The 19,826-nt window shown below is 41.1% G+C and overlaps 1 protein-coding gene across 31 annotated transcripts in view; it reads right to left on the bottom strand.

The window, feature by feature from the left end:
- The window catches only part of REPS2 (RALBP1 associated Eps domain containing 2), a 247,577-nt gene that overhangs the window by 21,823 nt on the left and 205,928 nt on the right, over positions 1-19,826 (bottom strand). For 22 of the 31 annotated variants that reach the window (XR_011535896.1, XR_011535895.1, XR_011535897.1 and 19 more), the window contains 2 exons: positions 12,099-12,182; positions 10,523-10,668 (listed from right to left, as the gene is read on the bottom strand). The exons of 1 other annotated variant lie outside the window; for it this stretch is intronic. Coding sequence is in view for 27 of the 30 variants with exons in the window: in XM_070604194.1 (XP_070460295.1) it covers positions 10,523-10,668; positions 12,099-12,182 (230 nt within the window). In the remaining 3 variants the exon portion in view is untranslated. The remainder of the gene's footprint in view (positions 1-10,522; positions 10,669-12,098; positions 12,183-19,826) is intronic. 8 more of the 31 variants (XM_070604201.1, XM_070604200.1, XM_070604178.1 and 5 more) reach the window with 1 other exon arrangement.

Genomic DNA, 19,826 nt, shown 5'->3' with positions numbered 1-19,826 from the left:
AGCTGAAGGTGGTTGAGAATCTTCATAGATAAAAATGACAAAGAGTGACATCAGCATCATGGCAGAGTGAACTTGCTTGGGCTCTCCCCTCCAACATACAAGAAAAAGGGGCATCAATATTCCACATAGGACATCTTAACAATACAAAAACGTCAGAGAGACATGCAGCCACATGATGGAGGGTGGAGAGGCTGAAGCCCCTCTCAGAGGAGCTGGAATGGGGTAAGAGAGAACTTTGCTCCCTCCCCTAAAGACTGCCATCGCCATAGCAGGAGCTTCCATGAAGGAAGGAAGGGGGAGAGATCGCTTGTTTGCAGGATCACCAAGGACTCCCTAGGGCCCTTGCAGCCTAGAGGGAAGCCCTCTAACGGGGTGAAAGTTTTCGGGTGGGATGACCTCATCAAGCCAAGACCCCAGGAGACCAGATAGCGAGAGCTGATCGAGAAAGCCCAGAGTGCACACAGGAGAAAGTGCCCCTCCCCCTACCCACCTTGTGCTGCTCCACTGCCTGGGATATCAGCTCAAGGAGGAGGGCTCAGAATACGCAGCCCTCGACCTCCACCCAGTGGCAATAGGCTGTAACTGCAACCGAATAATATCAGAATGTGTAAGACCTGACCTAGCAACATCAGACACTACATCAAATCTCCAGACCAGAGAGAAAACGACAAGCACCCAGAGCTCAGTCCTGAGGACACAGAAATATGTAATCTAAGTGGTAATGAATTGAAAAGAATTATCATCAAAAATCTCAATCAGGTAAAAGAAAATGTAGAGAAACAATTCAACAAGTTCAGGAGCTACATCACAAAAGAGATTGAAACTACAAAGAAGAATCAATCAGAAATATTAGAGATGAAAGACACAATGGAAGAGATAAAACAAAATACGAATTCCCTGAACACTCAAGTGGACTTGATAGAGGAGCATATCAGCATAATCGAAGACAAACATGTTGAAATGCTCCAGACAGAGGAGGAGAGAGAACTAAGACTAAAAAGAAATGAAGACAGTCTCCAAGAAATATCCAACTCAATGAGGAAATGCAACATAAGAATTATAGGTATTCCAGAAGGAGGAGAGAAGGAGAATGGAGCAGAAAGGGTGTTCAAAGAAATAATAGCAGAGAACTTCCCAAACCTAGGGAAAGAGAGGAAATCTGTGTGAAAGAGGCTTCCAGATCTCCTAGATTTGTCAATGTAAAAAGACCTATTGCAAGGCATATATTGGTAAAACTGGCAAAAATGAATGACAAAGAAAGAATGCTGAGGGCAGCAAAGCAGAAGAAAATAACCTACAAAGGAACTCCTATCAGGCTTTCAGCAGATTTCTCTGCAGAAATCTTACAAAGCTAGGAGACAATGGAACAACATATTCAAATCTTTAAAAGACAAAAATCTTCAGCCAAGAATACTCTATCCAGCAAAAAAATCCTTCAGATATGAGGCAGAAATTAAAACTTTCCCAGACAAACAAAAGCGAGGGGACTTTGTAGCCACGAGACCCCCACTACAAGAAATCCTCAAGAAGGCCCTCATACCTGGAAAAAGAAAGGGAAAAAGGGGTCACAAAACACAGAGTAAGGAGATAAATAGGTCAAGAGACTCAGAGTAAGATAGCAAATATTCAACTATAGCATTAAGCTAGAGGGAAGGAAAACACCAAAAACAAAGTTAATCCTGTCATTTTAACCACAAACTCACAAGACAAGATGGAATAAGATATGAGGAAAACAACTTAGGAGGGGAGGAGGAAAGGGACCAAATCGGTTTAGACTAAGGAAATAAGAGGCCATCATAAAATGGACTATCTTATACACAAGATTCTGAATACAAACCTCAGGGTAACCACTAAACAAAAAATCAGAACAGAGACACAAAGAATAAATAAGGAGAAACACATCATAAAAAACTACATAATTCAATGGGTAGACCAAAACACACAGGACAAGAAACAAAGGAAATGCAGGAAAACCAGAAAATGAATGATATAATGACAGCATTAAGCCCTCATACATCAATAATCACCCTAAATGTAAATGGATTGAATTATCCAATAAAAAGGCACCGAGTGGTGAGATGGATTAAAGAACAAGACCCAACAATATGCTGCCTCCAGGAAACACATCTCAGTTCCAATGACAAACACAGGCTCAGAGTGAAGGGGTGGAAGACAATACTCCAAGCTAATGGGAAACAAAAGAAAGCAGGTGTCGCAATAATTATATCAGACAAAGTAGACTTCAGGATAAGACAGGTAAAGAGAGACAAAGAGGGGCAGTATATAATGATCAAAGGGACACTCCACCAAGAAGAAATAATGCTTATAAATATCTAGGAACCTAACACAGGAGCACCAAAGTTCATGAAGTAACTATTAACAAACCTAAAAGAAGCTATTAATAACAACACAATAATAGTGTTATTATTGAGTGTTATACTCAACACTCCACTCACATCAATGGATAGATCATCCAGACAGAAAATCAACAGGGAAACAGTGGAATTAAATGAAAAGCTAAACCATTTGGACTTGATAGACATAAATAGAACACTCCATCCAAGAACAGCAGAATACACATTTTTCTCAAGTGCACACAGAACATTCTCAAGGATAGACCATATGTTGGGAAACAAGGCAAGCCTCTGCAAATTTAAGAAAATTACAATAATAACAAGTATCTTTTCCGATCATAATGCTATAAAGCTAGAAATTAATTAGAAGAAAAAAGCTGAGAAAGAGACAAAGATGTGGAAACTAAACAACATGCTATTGAACAACCAATGGATCATTGAAGAAATTAAAGGAGAAATCAAAAAAACATCTGGAGACAAATGAAAATGATAACATACCATACCAACTCATATGGGATGCAGCAAAAGCCATATTAAGAGGGAAATTCATCACAATACAGGCACACCTTAACAAACAAGAAAAATCCCAAGTAAGCAATCTCAAATTACACCTAACTGAATTAGAAAAAGAAGAACAAAGCTCAAAATCAGCAGAAGGAGAGAAATAATAAAAATCAGAGCAGAAATAAATGCTATTGAAACAAAAAAGGTGGCAGAAAGGATCAATGAAACAAAGAGCTGGTTCTTTGAGAAGATAAAAAAAATTGATAAGCCCCTAGCCAAACTTACAAAGAAAAAAGAGAGAAAGCTCAGATAAACAAAATCAAAAATGAAAGAGGAGAAATAACAACAGACGCCACAGAAATACAGCAGATTATAAGAGAATACTATGAAAAAATATATGCCAAGAAAATGGATAATCTGTAGGAAATGGATAAATTCTTAGACTCTTACAACCTCCCAAAGCTGAAGAAGCTGTTTCAAGAAGAAACAGACAATATGAATAGACCAATCACAAGGAAAGAGATTGAAACAGTAATCAAAAGCATCCCAAAGAATAAAACCCCAGGACCAGACGGCTTCTCTGGAGAATTCTACCAAACTTTCAGAGAGAATTTAATACCTATCCTTCTCAAGCCATTCCAAAAAATCAGGGAAGATGGACCACTTCCTAACACATTCTACACGGCCAACCTCACTCTGATACCAAAGCCTGACAAGGACAGCACAGAAAAGGAAAACAACATACCAATATCATGGATGAACATAGATGCAAAAATCCTCAACAAAATTTTGGCAACCCAAATTCAGCGATACATCAAAAGGATCATACATCATGATCAAGCGGGATTTATATCAGGGACACAGGGATAGTTCAACATCCGCAAATCAAGCAACGTGACACACCACATCAACAAATTGAGGAATAAAAACCACATAATCATCTGAATAGATGCAGAGAAAGCATTTGACAAGATCCAACAGCCATTTATGATAAAAACTCTCTTATCTCAACAAAGGCCATATATGACAAACCCACAGCCAACATCATACTCAATGGGCAAAAACTGAACATCATCCCTCTGAGAATAGGAACAAGACAAGGATGCCCACTATCACCACTCTTATTCAATAGAACTGGCCAGAGCAATTAGGCAATAGAAAGGAATAAAAGGAATCCAAATAGGGAGCGAAGAAGTGAAACTCTCACTGTTTGCAGACGACATGATCTTATATATAGAAAATCCCAAAGAATCCATCAGAAAACTAATAGAAATAATTAACAACTACAGTAAAGTCACAGGGTAAAAAAATCAACTTACAAAAATCAGTTATTTTTCTATGCTCCAATTATGAACTTACAGAAAGAGAACTCAAGAGTACAATTCTACTTGCAATCGCAACTAAAAGAATAAAGTACCTAAGAATAAATTTAACCAAGGAGGTGAAGGACTTATACAATGAAAACTATACGACATTACTGAAAGAAACTGCTAATGACATAAAGAGATGCACATGGACTGGAAGAATAAACATAGTTAAAATGTCCATATTACCCAAAGCAATCTACAGATTCAATATAAGCCCAATCAGAATCCCAATGACATTCTTCACGGAAACAGAGCAAAGAATCCTACAATTCATCTGGGGCAACCAAAGACCCAGAATTGCTAAGGCAATCCTGAGAAAAAAGAACAAAGCTGGAAGTATCACAATCCCTGACTTCAAAATGTACTACAAAGCCACAGTGATCAAAACAGCATGGTACTGGTATAAAAACAGGCACACACATCAATGGAACAGAATTGAAAGCCCAGAAATAAATCTGCACATCTATGGAGAGCTAATCTTAGACAAAGATGCCAAGAACATACAATGGAGAAAAGATAGTCTCTTCAATAAATGGTGTTGGGAAAACTGGACAGCCACATGCAAAAGAATGAAGGTAGACCATTATCTCACACCATACACAAAAATAAACTCAAAATAGATCAAAGACTTGAAGATAAGTCCTGAAACTATAAAATTCCCGGAAGATAATATAGGTAGTACACTCTTTGACATCGAAGTAAAAAGGATCTTTTCAAATACCATGTCTTCTTAGACAAGGGAAACAAAAGAAAAAATAAACAAGTGGGAGTTCATCAGACTAAAGAGCTTCTGCAAGGCAAAAGAAACTAGAATCAAAACAAAGAGACAACCCACCAATTGGGAGAAAATATTTGCAAATCATATATCTGACAGGGGTTAATCTCCATAATATACAAGGAACTCACACAACTGAACAATAAAAAACAAACAACTTGATCAAAAAATTGGCAGAGGATGTGAACAGACATTTTTCCAAAGAAGAGATACAGATTGCCAATAAACATATGAAAAGATGTTCAACATCATGAATCATCACAGAAATGCAAATCAAAACTACACTAAGATACCACCTTACACCTGTTAAAATGGCTATAATCACTAAGACTAAAAATAACAAATGTTGGAGAGGGTATGGAGAGAAGGGAACCCTCACACACTGCTGGTGGGAATGCAAACTGGTGCAGCCACTATGGAAAACAGTATGGAGATTCCTCAAAAAATTAAAAATAGAAATATCACATGACCCAGCTATCCCACTACTGGGTATCTACCCAAACAACTTGAAATCAACAATCTACAGTAACATACGTACCCCTATGTTCGTTGCAGCACTATTCACAATAGCCAAGACATGGAAACAATCCAAGTGCCAACTGATAATTAGATAAAGAAGATGTGGTATTTATACACAGTGGAATACTACTCAGCCATGAAAAAAAGACAAATTCATCCCATTTGCAATAACATGGAAGGACCTGGAGAGAATTATGCTAAGCGAAATAAGCCAGGCTGAGAAAGACAAACACCGTATGATTTCACTCATATGTGGAATATAAACAAACACATGGGCAAGGAAAACAGTTCAGTGGTTACCAGGGGAAGGGGGGTGGGGGGTGGGCACAGGGGGTGAAGGGGAGCACTTAAGTGGTGACAGACAAGAAATAATGTACAACTGAAATCTCACATCAATGTAAACTATTATGAACTCAATAAAAAAAATGACAGAAACACTCTAAGAAAATTGAGAAGAATCAGGAGGAGCCCCAAAAGGTTTGCAATCCTCTCTTCCAATCCATTCCTGCCACGGGTTTCCACGAGTCACTCCTATATCCTTATAATAAAGAACATGGTTTTGCGACCTCAAGTTGTTTTTTATTATTTGCCATCAAAGGAGCCCTAAATAATGCAAAGATAGGATCAAGCCCCAGAATACCTCTCAAGGGTTCAGCAAAGACATTTATTTAACTTGCCTCACCTTCTCAAGAGTTGCTTCTGGAGTTTGTCTCTTCAGGTTCCCCTACTGTTGCTACCCACTGTTCCAGGCTGGGCTCTAACTGGCCTGGTTTCCAAGGAGGAAGATGAGGAAGTAATAGTTAAGCATACATTTCTTTTGTCCAGTTCTGTTGTGTGCCATGCTATCTATCAATTTTAAACTGCAGCACTCTGAGACACTGTCCACTCAGTTTTGTGGCAGACTATCCTCCCAAACCTATTCTGTGCTTTCTTGTTTTCAGAAGCATATCATCCTCAGTTTGAGCTAGGCACATGGCCATCCAACTAGAAACTACATTTCCCTGTCTCCCTTGCAAGTAAGTGAGGCGATATGACGAAGTTTTGGCTAAAAGAATCAGAGAGAAGTGATGTGTGTGCCACTTCTGAGTCACGCCCTTAAAAGTAATCTCTTTTCTCTCTATTTGTTCCTTTCCTGTTCCGGGGGCCTGGAATGTGAACATGTTAGTGGTGAGCCATCTTCAACCATATGGATAAAGGAAACCCCCAGAGGGATCTCAAACAAGAAGACAAAAGATACCTGGGCTCCCGGACAGAGCTACTCTATGCTTCTGGACCACTCACCAACTCAGACTTTTACATAAGAAAGAAGTCAATTTCTACGTTATTTGAGCAACTGTTACCTGGTCTTTATTTGAAAGAACAGAAACTATGGTCTCTAGATGAGAAAAATCTTAGTCTTCACCCTAGGTCCTGATTTCTCCCAAGGAATTCTGAGTACAGCTTCTAGGAACTGAACTATTGCCTTTTCTCTACTTGGAAATGGTAGGTTTTTATTCGGGATGCCAATAATTAACCCCACAGACATTCCAGTAATGCCAAACACGAGGTAGGAAGGGAAACAGAATCCCAACCACATTGATAACATCATACCACTGCAACCCTGGCTGCTGGGCATGCCCTGGGGTGGTCCAGGACACCTCTCAGGGTTACAGAGAAGAGCAGAGGCCATAGAGGCTGACACAGGTTCAGCCACAGTACTGTTACACAAAATCCTCTATCTCCAAACTGCTCAAGCCATTGTATTTTCCCAAAGTCCATCCTTAGCAGATACACAAGCTATGGGGAAAAACCAACTAAGCCAAATTATTTCTAAGAAAAACCCACTTTTGTCCTCATGGGAAGCTCACTGTTGACGACACAACCTTAGAGCTGTTTATTAGTTATAACCTGGACTCAGCAGCTCACTTGGAGAGAACACTTCCTTAGTTCCTTTGCCCTGAATGGAGTAGACAATAATAATATCTGAAGGAGAATTTGTTTCTTTTGATAGATCAGTTCTCATGTTCATTTTCCAAAGAGCTGATAACCATTTTGCAACTAGTCTATTTTTTTAGCCTTTCTTACCCAGTGTTCTGTTAGAGAATTAAGAAAATGATTTGTGACTCTTTTCTTAGTTTTCCCAAAGATGATACACAGTAAAGACCACTCTAGATGCAGGAGAGAGGTTAACTAACTACAGACAATGGATGTCTTAAGGGCATCAGAGCTTCATTCTTTCCAGAACCCTGGTTGAGAAAGGACTATACATACTAACCATCATGTGTCTGGCTGTCTCTCTCTCCAGGGCTTAAAAAATTATGAATGCTAAGTTGCTTTTTTTCACTCCAAAATAAACTGGTCTTGGAACTGAAATAAGTTTTATGAAGTTCTCCAACCACAAAGCTTAGATCCCTGCCATTTATAGCACTATTAAGTCTTGCTGATGGGCACTAGCCTCTCAACCTGACACCATGTGGTCACCTAACTAGTGAGAGAGCATCATGGTAAGGGACAGTCACTGAACAGGCAGATAAAAGCATCTCCTTTCAACAAATGGTGCTGGGACAACTGGATATCCATACTCAAAGAAGGAAGTTGGATCCCTTCCCCATACTATACACAAAAATGAACTCAAAACTGAGCATGGGCTTCAATGTAAGACCTAAAACCATAAAACTTTTAGAAGCAAACACAGGAATAAATCTTCATGAACTTGGGTTAGGCAATGGTTTCCTAGAGATGACACCAAAAGCAAAAGTGACGAAAGAAAAAGAAATAGATAAATTGGACTTCATCAAAACTAAAAACTTATTATTTGTGCTACAAATAATACCACCAAGAAAGTGAAAAGACAACCTACAGAATGGGAGAAAATATTTGCAAATCATATATCTGACACAGGGCTTCTATCAGAATACATTAAAAAACTCATAACTCAAAAACAAAAAAATAATCCAAGTAAAATTGTGCAAAGGATCTGAGTAGACATTTCTCCAAAGAAGATATACAAATGGCAAATAAGCACATGAAAAGATGTTCAACATCATTCGTCATTAGTGAAATGCAAATCAAAACCACAATGAGATACCACTTCACATCCACTAGAAAGGCTATAAAAAAAAAATAAGTGTTGGCAAGGAAGAGGAGAAATTGGAACCCTCATACATTACTGGCAGCACTGTAAAATGCTGCAACCACTAAGGAAAAGAGTTTGGCAGGTCCTCAAAATATTAAATATAGACTTACCATATGACCCAGCAATTCCACTTCTAGGTATATACTCAAGACAAATGAAAACATAAGTCCAAACAAAAACTTGTATACAAACAGTACAGCAGCATTATTCTTAATAGCTGAAAAATGGAAACAATGTAAAAGGTCCATCAATTGATGAATGGATGAACAAAATGCAGTATATCCATACAATGGGACATTATTCAGCAATAAAAAAGAATTAAGTTCTGATTCATGCTACAACATGGATGAACCTTGAAAACATGCTAAATGAAAGAAGCCAATCACAAAAGACCACATGTTGTATGATTCTATTTAAATGAAATGGCCAGAATAGGCAAATCTAGAAAGACAAAAAGTAGATTAGTGGTTGTCTGGGACTTGGGAGAGAGGAGAATGGAAAGTGACTGTTAATGGGCACAGAATTTCTTTTTGGAGTGATGAAAATGTTCTAAAATTAGATTGTGGTGATGGTTGCACAAACTTTGTGAATATACTAAAAACTACTGAACTGTACACTTAAAAGGGTGAATTATATGCTAGGTGAATTATATCTCAATAAAGCTGTTTAAGAAAAAACAAGTGAAGAAAAGAAAACGAAAGGGATCTTTGTGCGAACTCCACTACCTGCCCTGCCACACACTTTGGAGGATGTTATAGGCACCACTGACTGACTAGCATTAATGTGAAGTGGAGATTGAAGTGAAAAGCTGCGTAGAACATGTAAGAAAATTCAGTCATCTTTGTCCTTGATAGGGATCCATCCCCTAGGCTTGAGGGTGGCTGGAAGATGGTCAAGGTTCTCAGTGACCGTTAAGGACAAAATATACTTCCTTTATGCACTGATACCACTGGGGAACTGTCCACTTCGAAAAACAAAAACAAAAACCATCATCTGAAGAAGAGTGCTGCCCAGATTCAGAATGGGGCTTGGGATTCAAGGGCAAGTTGTTCTTTCCATAACAGTGTAGGCAGGAGACAACCCGCAGCAGCCCCTGAGATCTGCAAGGCCCCTAGAGCAGCGTCATGACACATCTTTAACATTTACATTAGTGACCAGTTGGGCTCACTTGAAGTCACGCATGGCAGCAGGTTTCTGCCCTCGACATCTTGCTCAATTTCACTACAGGGAAACTGAGGCAAGTGACAGCTCTTCTTAGAGCCAAAGCCTTCTGGAGAAGGATGGTCTGTCCATAACACTGTTGTCTTGGTCCTTGGCCATGTCCAAAGCTGTCCACATCCTCCCTTCCAACGTCTGTTAACAGTTAGTTAGGTATCTTGGAGGCTCCGCATGTGACCATTCTGTGCTGATACAACTGACAACAGAAACTCTTTACAGGGATTAAAAAGAAATCACACACCATATCTACTGAAAGTTGGGTCTGAGGGTCATGAAACTAGGGCCATTTGCCCCAGAGGAACATGAGACTAGGCAGGCAAAGAAGGAAAAAAATGTCTTCTTCCTAGGAAAATGGAGGCCAGCATAAGGAAGAGAATAGGAAGGAGTGGAAGAGGAGGGAGGAAGGGAAGGAAATCAAACCAAACTGAAACACACCCCAGCCTGGGACTCGCCTGCCCCTTGGGCCAGGTTAAATCCTACAGCTTAGAAAGCCTCTCTCTGTGACTGGAAGACTAATCCAATCATCGAGATGAGGAAGGTCAGACTACAAGCACAAAATCACACCCTTCTATGGGAGTGAGTGTAAATGTAAACGTTATTTCCATTTACATAGACACACAGATTTATAAGGAAGATTCTGACCTTGCTCTCATTTATCTGCTCTACTTACTTTTGGACTGTTGGATGGGGTTTCGCGGCTGCTACAGAAGCTGGCCCACCCACAGTGGTAGAAGGCTCTTGGTTTTCTGTAGCTTGATTTTCAGGTCGGAATTTCCTACGGATGGGCTTTGATGGGGGCTGAGAATATGGTAAGTCCTGTGAATTAAAAACAAAACAAAAAAACCCAAAAAGTTAAAAAATTAAATGCTCCCCCCTAGACGCCAATGCCCCATGTTCCTCTAGGCCCGCCCCCAATGTCAAGTGTGTGCTCTATTCAAACTCCACACCCAAGGAGATGTGGCTGATTCAAGTCTTAGCAAGAACTGGTGGGACACGGGCATCAGATTCCAGTGGCCTTTCTTTCTTTCTTTTTCTTTTTTCATGCTTGCAGACTATTACCTCTTTTTGTCACCTGGAAGGACACAGGAATCAGTGTAGTGGCCCACCTGCCCTCCCTGCCTGCCTTCCTTTTTTTAAATTCTGTGCGCATCTCACACCCCAGGGCCTTTTCTAATTGAAGACAAAACTGGTTCTTGCCTCCCTTTGGGGCTTTATGGAACATACGTTTTGAAATTTGTAAAGGTGTTAGTCATATGCTCATCATTCCCCTACCCCCAATTCCTACACCAAGTCAAGCTCAAGAGCAACAGTGCTGCCTGGAAGGAGACAGCTGGCCTGCTTCCTTGGAGGCCCCTGCCTCACCTGTGCTCCTGAGCCCAGAGCCCACTATCTTTGAAGGTACAAGGGCCTGAGAAAATGGGGAAGGACAAGAAGAGAGTGAGAAGATGAAAGGAGAGCATGATGACTGAGTGGTGCTTACTGAACAAATGACCCGTGACTCAGTGACATGGGTGGGCTACAGAAAGGACGCCAGGATGCAAGAGGAGACCACGGCACAAAAAGAAGGGGAGACTTTCCCACCCCCATGAGGCACTCCTAGGACGTTAGCAGCATGCAAGGTTCTGCTGACAGCATCTGTCCCTCCCTAGAACACCTCCTCAACTTGCCAAAAGCAAGGCCACCATATTTAGCTAGGAGGTTGAAGAAAGAAGTACAAACTGTCAGTGACATCAAGGTCAAGCCCAGGAATCATCAAGACCCTAATCTTCACAAAGAACCCAAATTCTAGGAAATCTCAACTATTAACATTCATGTCAGGACATGAAAACCTTAAAAGGGTAGACTTGCAGGGCTGCCCAATGGTGTAGCAGTTAAGTTCACACACTCCACTTTGGTGGCCTGGGGTTCAGGGGTTCGGATCCCAGGCACAGACCTATATACCTCTCATCAAGCCACGCTGTGGCAGTGTCCCACATGCAAAATAGAAGATGACTGGCACAGATGTTAGCTCAGGGACAATCTTCCTCAAGCAAAAAGAGAAAGATCGCAACAGATGTTAGCTCAAAAAAATAATGCAAATACCATATTACTCCCCTACTTAAACCCTTCAATGGCTATCCATTGTTTCAGAATAAAATTCAGATTCCTAAAAAAAAAAAAAACGGTAGATTTCCTAACAGAGGCAAGAAGCCCAGGAAAGAGGCTCACAATGCCATCACAATGTCGCACCCTCACACTGGCCTTACCTTCTTTGTTGGACTACTTTCTGCAGCTTGGGAGGGGGCTCTGTTCAGCTGGGGGTGTAACTCGGCCTCAGATGCTTGTTCAGGCTGTAGCAAAAGATCACAGAGAGGAAAAAATGCACAAACACAACCACCTAAATATATCATGAAGAGCACTTAAGAAAATAGTCACTAAAGGAAAACTGATTTAGACCAAATGGCAGCCAAGCATGGCTAGGTCTGCTGATCCTTGGGAAAAACCTTCTGTAGAGCCCACTATTTCCTCCCATCCCTCCTTCTAGCCTTGTTCAACCGTAGGAAAAGAGTCACGGGAATGACTTCTATAATTGAACATATGTATTGCTAAAAACTAATGCTTTACAAGCTCAAAGTAAAAATAACAAGGCTAATTGGAAAAACAGGGTTAACCAGAGCAGGGGCTGGCCTGGTTGCATAGTGGTTAAGTTTGTGTGCTCTGCTTTGGCAGCCTGGGTTTCACCAGCTCGGATCCCGGGCGCAGACCTACGCACCACTCATGAAGCCATGCTCTGGTAGGTGTCCCACGTATAAAGTAGAGGAAGACAGGCACAGATCTTAGCTCAGGGCCACTCTTCCTCAGCAAAAAGAGGAGGATTGGCAGTGGATATTAGCTCAGAGCCAATCTTTCCCAAATGAAAAAAATTTTTTTAACCAGAGCACTAAAACAACGACCACAATGAAAAACACTAACGGGGCCAGCCTGGTGGCATAGTGGTTAAGTTCGTGCACTGCACTTTGGTGGCCTAGGATTCAGAGATTCCAATCCCAGGCATGGACCTACACACTGCTCATCAAGCTATGCCGTGGCAGCATCCCACATATAAAATAGAGGAAGACTGGCACAGATGTTAGCTCAGGGACAATCTTCCTCAAGCAAAAAGAGGAAGATTGGCAACAGATATTAGCTGATGGACAATCTTCCTCACCAAAAAACAAAAATAAAAACAAAATAACTGAGATTTTAAAAAATATATTAAATTCCTAATAAAAAGCACTGCAGTAGATATGACTCTTTACCTTAAAAAAGGTGGTGAGGGAGTGTAAGCATGATGGAAGGAGTAAACAGAGGGGTTCAGGCTGCTGAGTGGTGTGGAATCAATCAGTAAATGCACAAATATCGATGAGGACTGCTCCCAAAGCCCTTCAAGACAGAGCAGGTGCCACACAGCTAAGCAGAAAAGGCCAGGGAGACTGGGCGCCACGTGCAGCTCCCTGTCTCCCCAGGGCTTGCTACTTTCAGCTATCCTAGAGTACTGTGCTTTCAGCTGCTACTAGACAGCGATGCAAAACATTAACATACTAAGAAAAACCCTCCACATGAACCAACGTGACTTCCACATTATATCGACACTGATCCTCTGTCTACCCACAAACTAATCTGCATCACAGAAACACACACTGCGGCACAACAAATGGCTCAGTGCACCCACTTCGTCCCTAACATGCTCTAACCTCTTGTGGAGTGTGGCTTCCTCCTTTCTCTGATTCTACTGAAACAGCTTGTCCCCGAGTGTGTTAATGCTCTCCCATTTGGCCAATTCTAGCTGCCTCTTCTAGTCTACTCGCAAACCTTCCACCCAGCATGGCACCCTTGACTACCTGCAATCTCCTACTTGTAATCATTCTCTCTCTCTTTCTCTCTATCCCTCAGATGTAGGATTTCTCAATGTTCTGTCTTCTATTCCCCTACCCCATTTTTCCCTCCCTGGTCATTCTTTCCCAAAGTAATCCCAGCTGTTCCTACATTTTCATAGCCCTAGCTAGAAACCTCGGTTCCCAGCCCACTCCCCACCTCTTCTAAACCTGTTATACAGGCATTCAGCATGCCTGATTTCTATTTCCAAGTTTCTCTTACAGCCTTCTCCTTTCTATTAAGGATAATTGTATTACTATTGTTGTTATTATCATTAATAGATATACAAAACACCAAACACTATGTGCCACACATTGCTCTAGGTAGCTTGCATAGATTACTGCATTTCATCATCACAGCCCTAGGAAGTGCTTATTATCCCTATCTTATTAGTGAAGAAATTGAGGTTCAAGAAGGAACTCACCCAAAATCACACAAATAGCAGGGTCTGAATCTAGGCCTCAGGTTCCAAATCTGGGCTTGTGACCATTATGCTATACAGCCTCAGGTACTCCTGGGCCTGAGTATTATTCATTCAAGAACTATTTATTAAACAGCTGCTATAGGCAGGCCCTGCACTAGCGCTGGTATTCAAGGATGAACAAGCCCAGATCTTGCTTACAAGGAGCTTGAAGTCTAGCGGGAGAGGCAGAGAAATGACCAGGCAACCTTCAGTGGAATTAGGATGATGGTGGGGAAGCATGGGGGCTGCAGGAGCACCCAGCCTTGTGGGTCAGCAACGACTCAGGCAAAGGTGATGTCCTAGCCAAGACCTGAGTGATAAGCAGGGTGCAGCCAACAAGAAGGGAACTGCATGGGAATGGTGAAAAAGGAGCCCCAAAGGGCCTCCTATGCTCCAACATCTAGAATGTCAGCTTGGCATACCACAAGAACCACAAGATTGGCTGAAGCCAATCGCCAAGACAGGAACCACAGGAGAAGTGGGTGTGAGGAGGAGCTCAGTTTTGGGCATACCGAGTTGGAAGCACCTGGGAAATATCCAAGCAAAGCCATTCAGGAGCCATTCACTGTCAGGAGTCTAGGGGATGCAAGAATTCACTCCCCTTCTGTGGGGGTTCTGACAAATGGTATCATACTTCAAGATCCACAAGCCCAATGTCAGCTCTATTAATGCCTGAATAAAGACCCAATAAGCCCCCGAATACAGGCCTTCCCAAGAACTGCGCTGAAGAACGCAACTTGGACCTGAAGCCCCTTCTACCCGTCCATCTGCAAATCTATTGTTTACAACACATGTGTTCTAGCCCCAAGGCTACACACGCAGCCCCCTGCAGGGACCACAGGTGTGCATCAACACATCCCACCAGCCAGGTAGAGAGAAAAGGAGTGACAGGCCTCTCAATTGGTCAGTTCCCCTCTATCATCAGGCAGACAGAGAAGCATTTGCCCTGATGCTCCCTTTCCTGGGGAGATAAATGAAGTCTTCTTCTTGTGGAAATACTGAGGGAAGTGATAAATTGGATCCTCTTTTCAACAAAAATGAGGATTCTGAGCACAGCAAAAGTGGGACAGCTGTCTTTGTCACTGTCTCCGTTTTAAACATTTCTAACAAAAAACAAAAACAAAAAACCACAATGGGGGAGGGGTTGGGAAGGATGAGGGAGCAATTGGGAGACGTGTCTGAAAATTGTTTTCCATTTACAAATTTGCCTTCCTGAAATTGTATCCAAGGGCCTGGGTTTCTAGCTCTATGACTAGTGACAAACAACTCCTCTGTGTTCTATCAGGCTGAATGTAACCATCAATCTCCTTAGAAGGAAACTGAAGACCTCCCCACCCCTTCATACTGCTGTATGACTGATTCTAAATGGATCTATCTATTGAACATTCAGAGAGGTGAGTCTCATGAGGGGCCTGGAACACTGGAATCAGGAAGGTCCTAGAAAGGCAGAGCCTCACCAGAGCCAGAAATTATCCCAGGAAAAGAGATGGAGGAAAAAAACTACCTTTGTGGTAAAAAAAAAAAAACCTAAAGATGAGATTTAGACATGTAAAAGTCCCTCTTCCCAATAAACTATCTCACTTTCCTTCATCAAAATAGTATGAGGCTTCCATTAGATTTAGCAGCTGGAAAGCACAACAAACCAGGGAGATTTTTTTGCTATTTCTTCAGACTTTTCTAAGTTAACAATTTTGGGAGAATGATAACCCATAAAAACAGGGGTGCCTGAGCGGCTCCCTTTTTCCTTTGTGTGTTAGAGAAAGGGAGAAACAACTCGGTATCAATATATGGACAATATACCCTTGTCCAAAAGTTCTGGTTGTCTGAACTGAAATCCAACACCTGAATCTCATGAAAGAAACAAATACTTGGATTACAATTAAATTGCAAATGGCAGTCCTTCCCTCATGGCTCCATGCGTAACAACATGTACCCAGCCGAGATGTGGCAAGCCAGGAAAATACTTTTAGCCAAGATCTCATTAAAACTCAAGCTAACGTTCCTTTAAAAAACATATATCTCGGAGAGGGGTGTAGCAAAATGGCGGGGTGAGCTGACGCGGGACTCTCTCCCCTCCAAACTACAACAAAGGATTGGAAAAACTGAATTTCAGCCAATAATCCTAATGCCAGACCATCAGAGAACTACAGAAACAAAACCACGGAGGACGGAGACGCTGCAGCCAGCCTCGGAGGAGCTGGAACAGGGTAAGAGAGAACTTCGCTCCCTCCCCTAGAGACTGGGATCACTGTGGCGGGTGAGGGAAGGAGCAGGGGAGGGGCCGTGCCACCGAGTGATCGTCCAGGACTCCCGCCACCAGTGCAGTGGAAACCCGCTGACGGGGGAAAGCTTCTGTGCATGGGGACACCATCACACCAGGGCCCCAGGAGACCACAGAACAGGAGCTGATCAGAATCCAGATCGGCACGTGAGAGAAACCGGCCCTCCTCCCTGCAAACCACACTGGGCGCCACCATCTTGCCCGAAGGCAGAGAGCTCAGAACGCGCGGCTCTCGACCCCCATCTAGTGGCGACAGGCTGTAACTGCAACCGAATACAACCATCATGCGCAAAAACCGCTTCTCTACCATCCAGCAATTTATAAAAGCTCCAGACCAGAAGGAAAACAATAAAAACACAGAATTAAGTCCTGAGGACTTGGAAATAGGTAAACTAAGTGAAAATGAGTTCAGAGTAGCTATCATCAAAAAACTCAATGAGGTAGAGGGAAAGACAGGGAAACAAGTCAACGAGTTCCGGAGTTACTTCACAAAAGAGACTGAAATTATAAAGAAGAATCAAACAGAAATACTAGAGATGAAAATATGATGGATCAGATAAAAAAGAATACAGATTCCCTGAATGCCCATGTAGACAACATAGAGGAGAAAATTAGCATAATCGAAGATAGACAGGCTGAATGACTCCAGACAGAGGAAGAAAGAGAACTAAGGATTAAAAGGAATGAGGAAAGTATCAGAGAGATAGCAGATTCAATGAGGAGAACAAATTTAAGGATCATAGGAATTCCTGAGAACGTGGAAAAGGAAAATGGAGCAGAAAGTGTGCTTAAGGAAATTATAGAAGAGAACTTCCCAAATCTAGGGATTGAGGGAGAAATGTGTGTGGAGGAAGCTTTCAGATCTCCTAGATTTGTCAATGTAAAAAGACCTACTGCAAGGCACATAATAGTAAAAATGGCAAAAATGAAAGACAAAGAAAGAATACTCAGGGCAGCAAGACAGAAGAAAATAACCTACAAAGGAACTCCTATCAGACTTTCAGCGGATTTCTCTACAGAAACTTTACAAGCCAGGAGAGAATGGAGTGACATATTCAAAACTTTAAAGGATAAAAATCTTCAGCCAAGAATACTCTATCCAGCAAAAATATCCTTCAGATATGAGGGAGAAATTAAATCTTTTTCAGACAAACAAAAGTTTAGGGAATTTGTAACCAAAAGTCCTCCACTACAAGAAATCCTCAAGAAGGCTCTCATACCTGAAAAAAGAAAAAAAGGGAGAAAGGGGCCACAAACCATGGAGTAGGGAGACAGATAGATAGAACCAGAATAGGATAGCAAATATTCAACTATAGCATTAGGATAAAGGTAAGGAAACCACTAAAGTAAAGATGATCTCATCACTCTGACTACAAACTCATAACACGAGTTGGAATAAGAGATGAAAATAATAATTTAGGAAGGGAAGAGCAAAGGGACTTAATCAGTCTAGGCCAAGTAAGTAAGAGACCACCAGAGAATAGACTATATTATACATGAGACTCTAAATACAAATTTCAGGGTAGCCACTAAACTAAAAAACAGAACAAAGCCACAAAACATAAATAAGGAAAAATCTAAGAAACCCAGCACAAAAAATTGCAGAAGTCAATGGGTAGGCTAAAACACACAGGAAGAGAAACATAGGAAAACCAGATAACGAGCGACAGAATGACAGCATTAAGCCCACATGTATCAATAATCACCCTCAATGTAAACAGATTGAACTCTCCAATAAAAAGACACAGAGTGGCAATATGGATTAAAGAACAAGATCCAGCAATTTGTTGCCTCCAGGAAACACACCTCAGCCCCAAGGACAAACACAGGCTCAGAGTGAAGGGGTGGAAGACAATACTTCAAGCTAATAGCAAGCAAAAGAAAGCAGGTGTTGCAGTACTTATATTAGACAAAATGGATTTCAAAATAAGGCAGGTAAAGAGAGACACATAGGGACAATATATAATGATCAAAGGGACACTGCATCAAGAAGAAATAACGCTTATAAATATCTATGCACCCAACACAGGAGCACCAAAGTTCATAAAGCAACTATTAACAGACCTAAAGGAAGATGTTAAAAATAACACAATAATAGTAGGGGACCTCAACACCCTACTCACATCAATGGACAGATCATCCAGACAGAAAATCAACAAGGAAATAGTGGAGCTAAACGAAAAACTAAAACAATTGGACTTAATAGACATATATAGATCACTTCATCCTAAAAAAGCAGAATACAAATTCTTCTCAAGTGCACATGGAACATTCTCAAGGATAGACCACATGTTGGGAAACAAGGCAAGCCTCTACAAATTTAAAAAAACTGAAATAATAACAAGCATCTTCTCAGATCATAGTGCTATAAGACTAGAAATTAATTACAAGAAAAAAGCTGAGAAAGGCACAAGGATGTGGAGAGTAAACAATATGCTACTGAACAAGCAATAGATCATTGAAGAAATTAAAGAAGAAACAAAAAATACCTGGAGACAAATGAAAAGGATAACATGCCATACCGACTCATACAGGATACAGCAAAAGCTGTATTAAGAGGAAAATTCATCACAATACAGACACATCTTAACAAACAAGAAAAATCCCAAATAAGCAATCTTAAACTACACCTAACCAAATTAGAGAAAGAAGAGCAAACAAAGCCCAAAATCAGCAGGAGAGAAATAATAAAAATCAGAGCAGAAATAAATGCTATTGAAACGAAAAAGGCGGTAGAAAGGATCAATGAAACAAAGAGCTGGTTCTTTGAGAAGATAAATAAAATTGACAAACCACTAGCCAGACTTACAAAGAACAAAAGGGAGAAAGCTCAAATAAACAAAATCAGAAATGAAAGAGGAGAAATAACAACACACTCTGCAGAAATACAACAGATTATAAGAGAATACTACGAAAAATTATATGCCAACAAAATGGATAACCTAGAGGAAATGGATAAATTCTTGGACTCCTACAATCTCCCAAAGCTCACTCAAGAAGCAAACAATTTGAACAGACCAATCAAAAGGAAAGAGATGAAACAGCAATCAAAAACATCCCAAAGAATAAAACCCCAGGACCAGATGGCTTTCCTGGGGAATTCTACCAAACTTTCAGAGAGGATTTAATACCTATCCTTTTCAAACTATTCCAAAAAATTAGGGAGGATGGAACACTTCCTAACACATTCTACGAGGCCAACATCACGCTGATAGCAAAGCCTGACAAGGACAGCACGAAAAAAGAGAACTACAGGCCAATATTGCTGATGAACATCGATGCAAAAATTCTAAACACAATTCTGGCAACCAGAATTCAGCAATTCATCAAAAGGAT

The sequence above is a fragment of the Equus przewalskii genome, chromosome X (assembly GCF_037783145.1).
Source record: "Equus przewalskii isolate Varuska chromosome X, EquPr2, whole genome shotgun sequence".
NCBI lineage: Eukaryota > Metazoa > Chordata > Mammalia > Perissodactyla > Equidae > Equus > Equus przewalskii.
The sequence above is the reverse complement of the archived record's forward strand: the minus strand, read 5'-3'. Positions and strand labels throughout refer to the sequence as shown.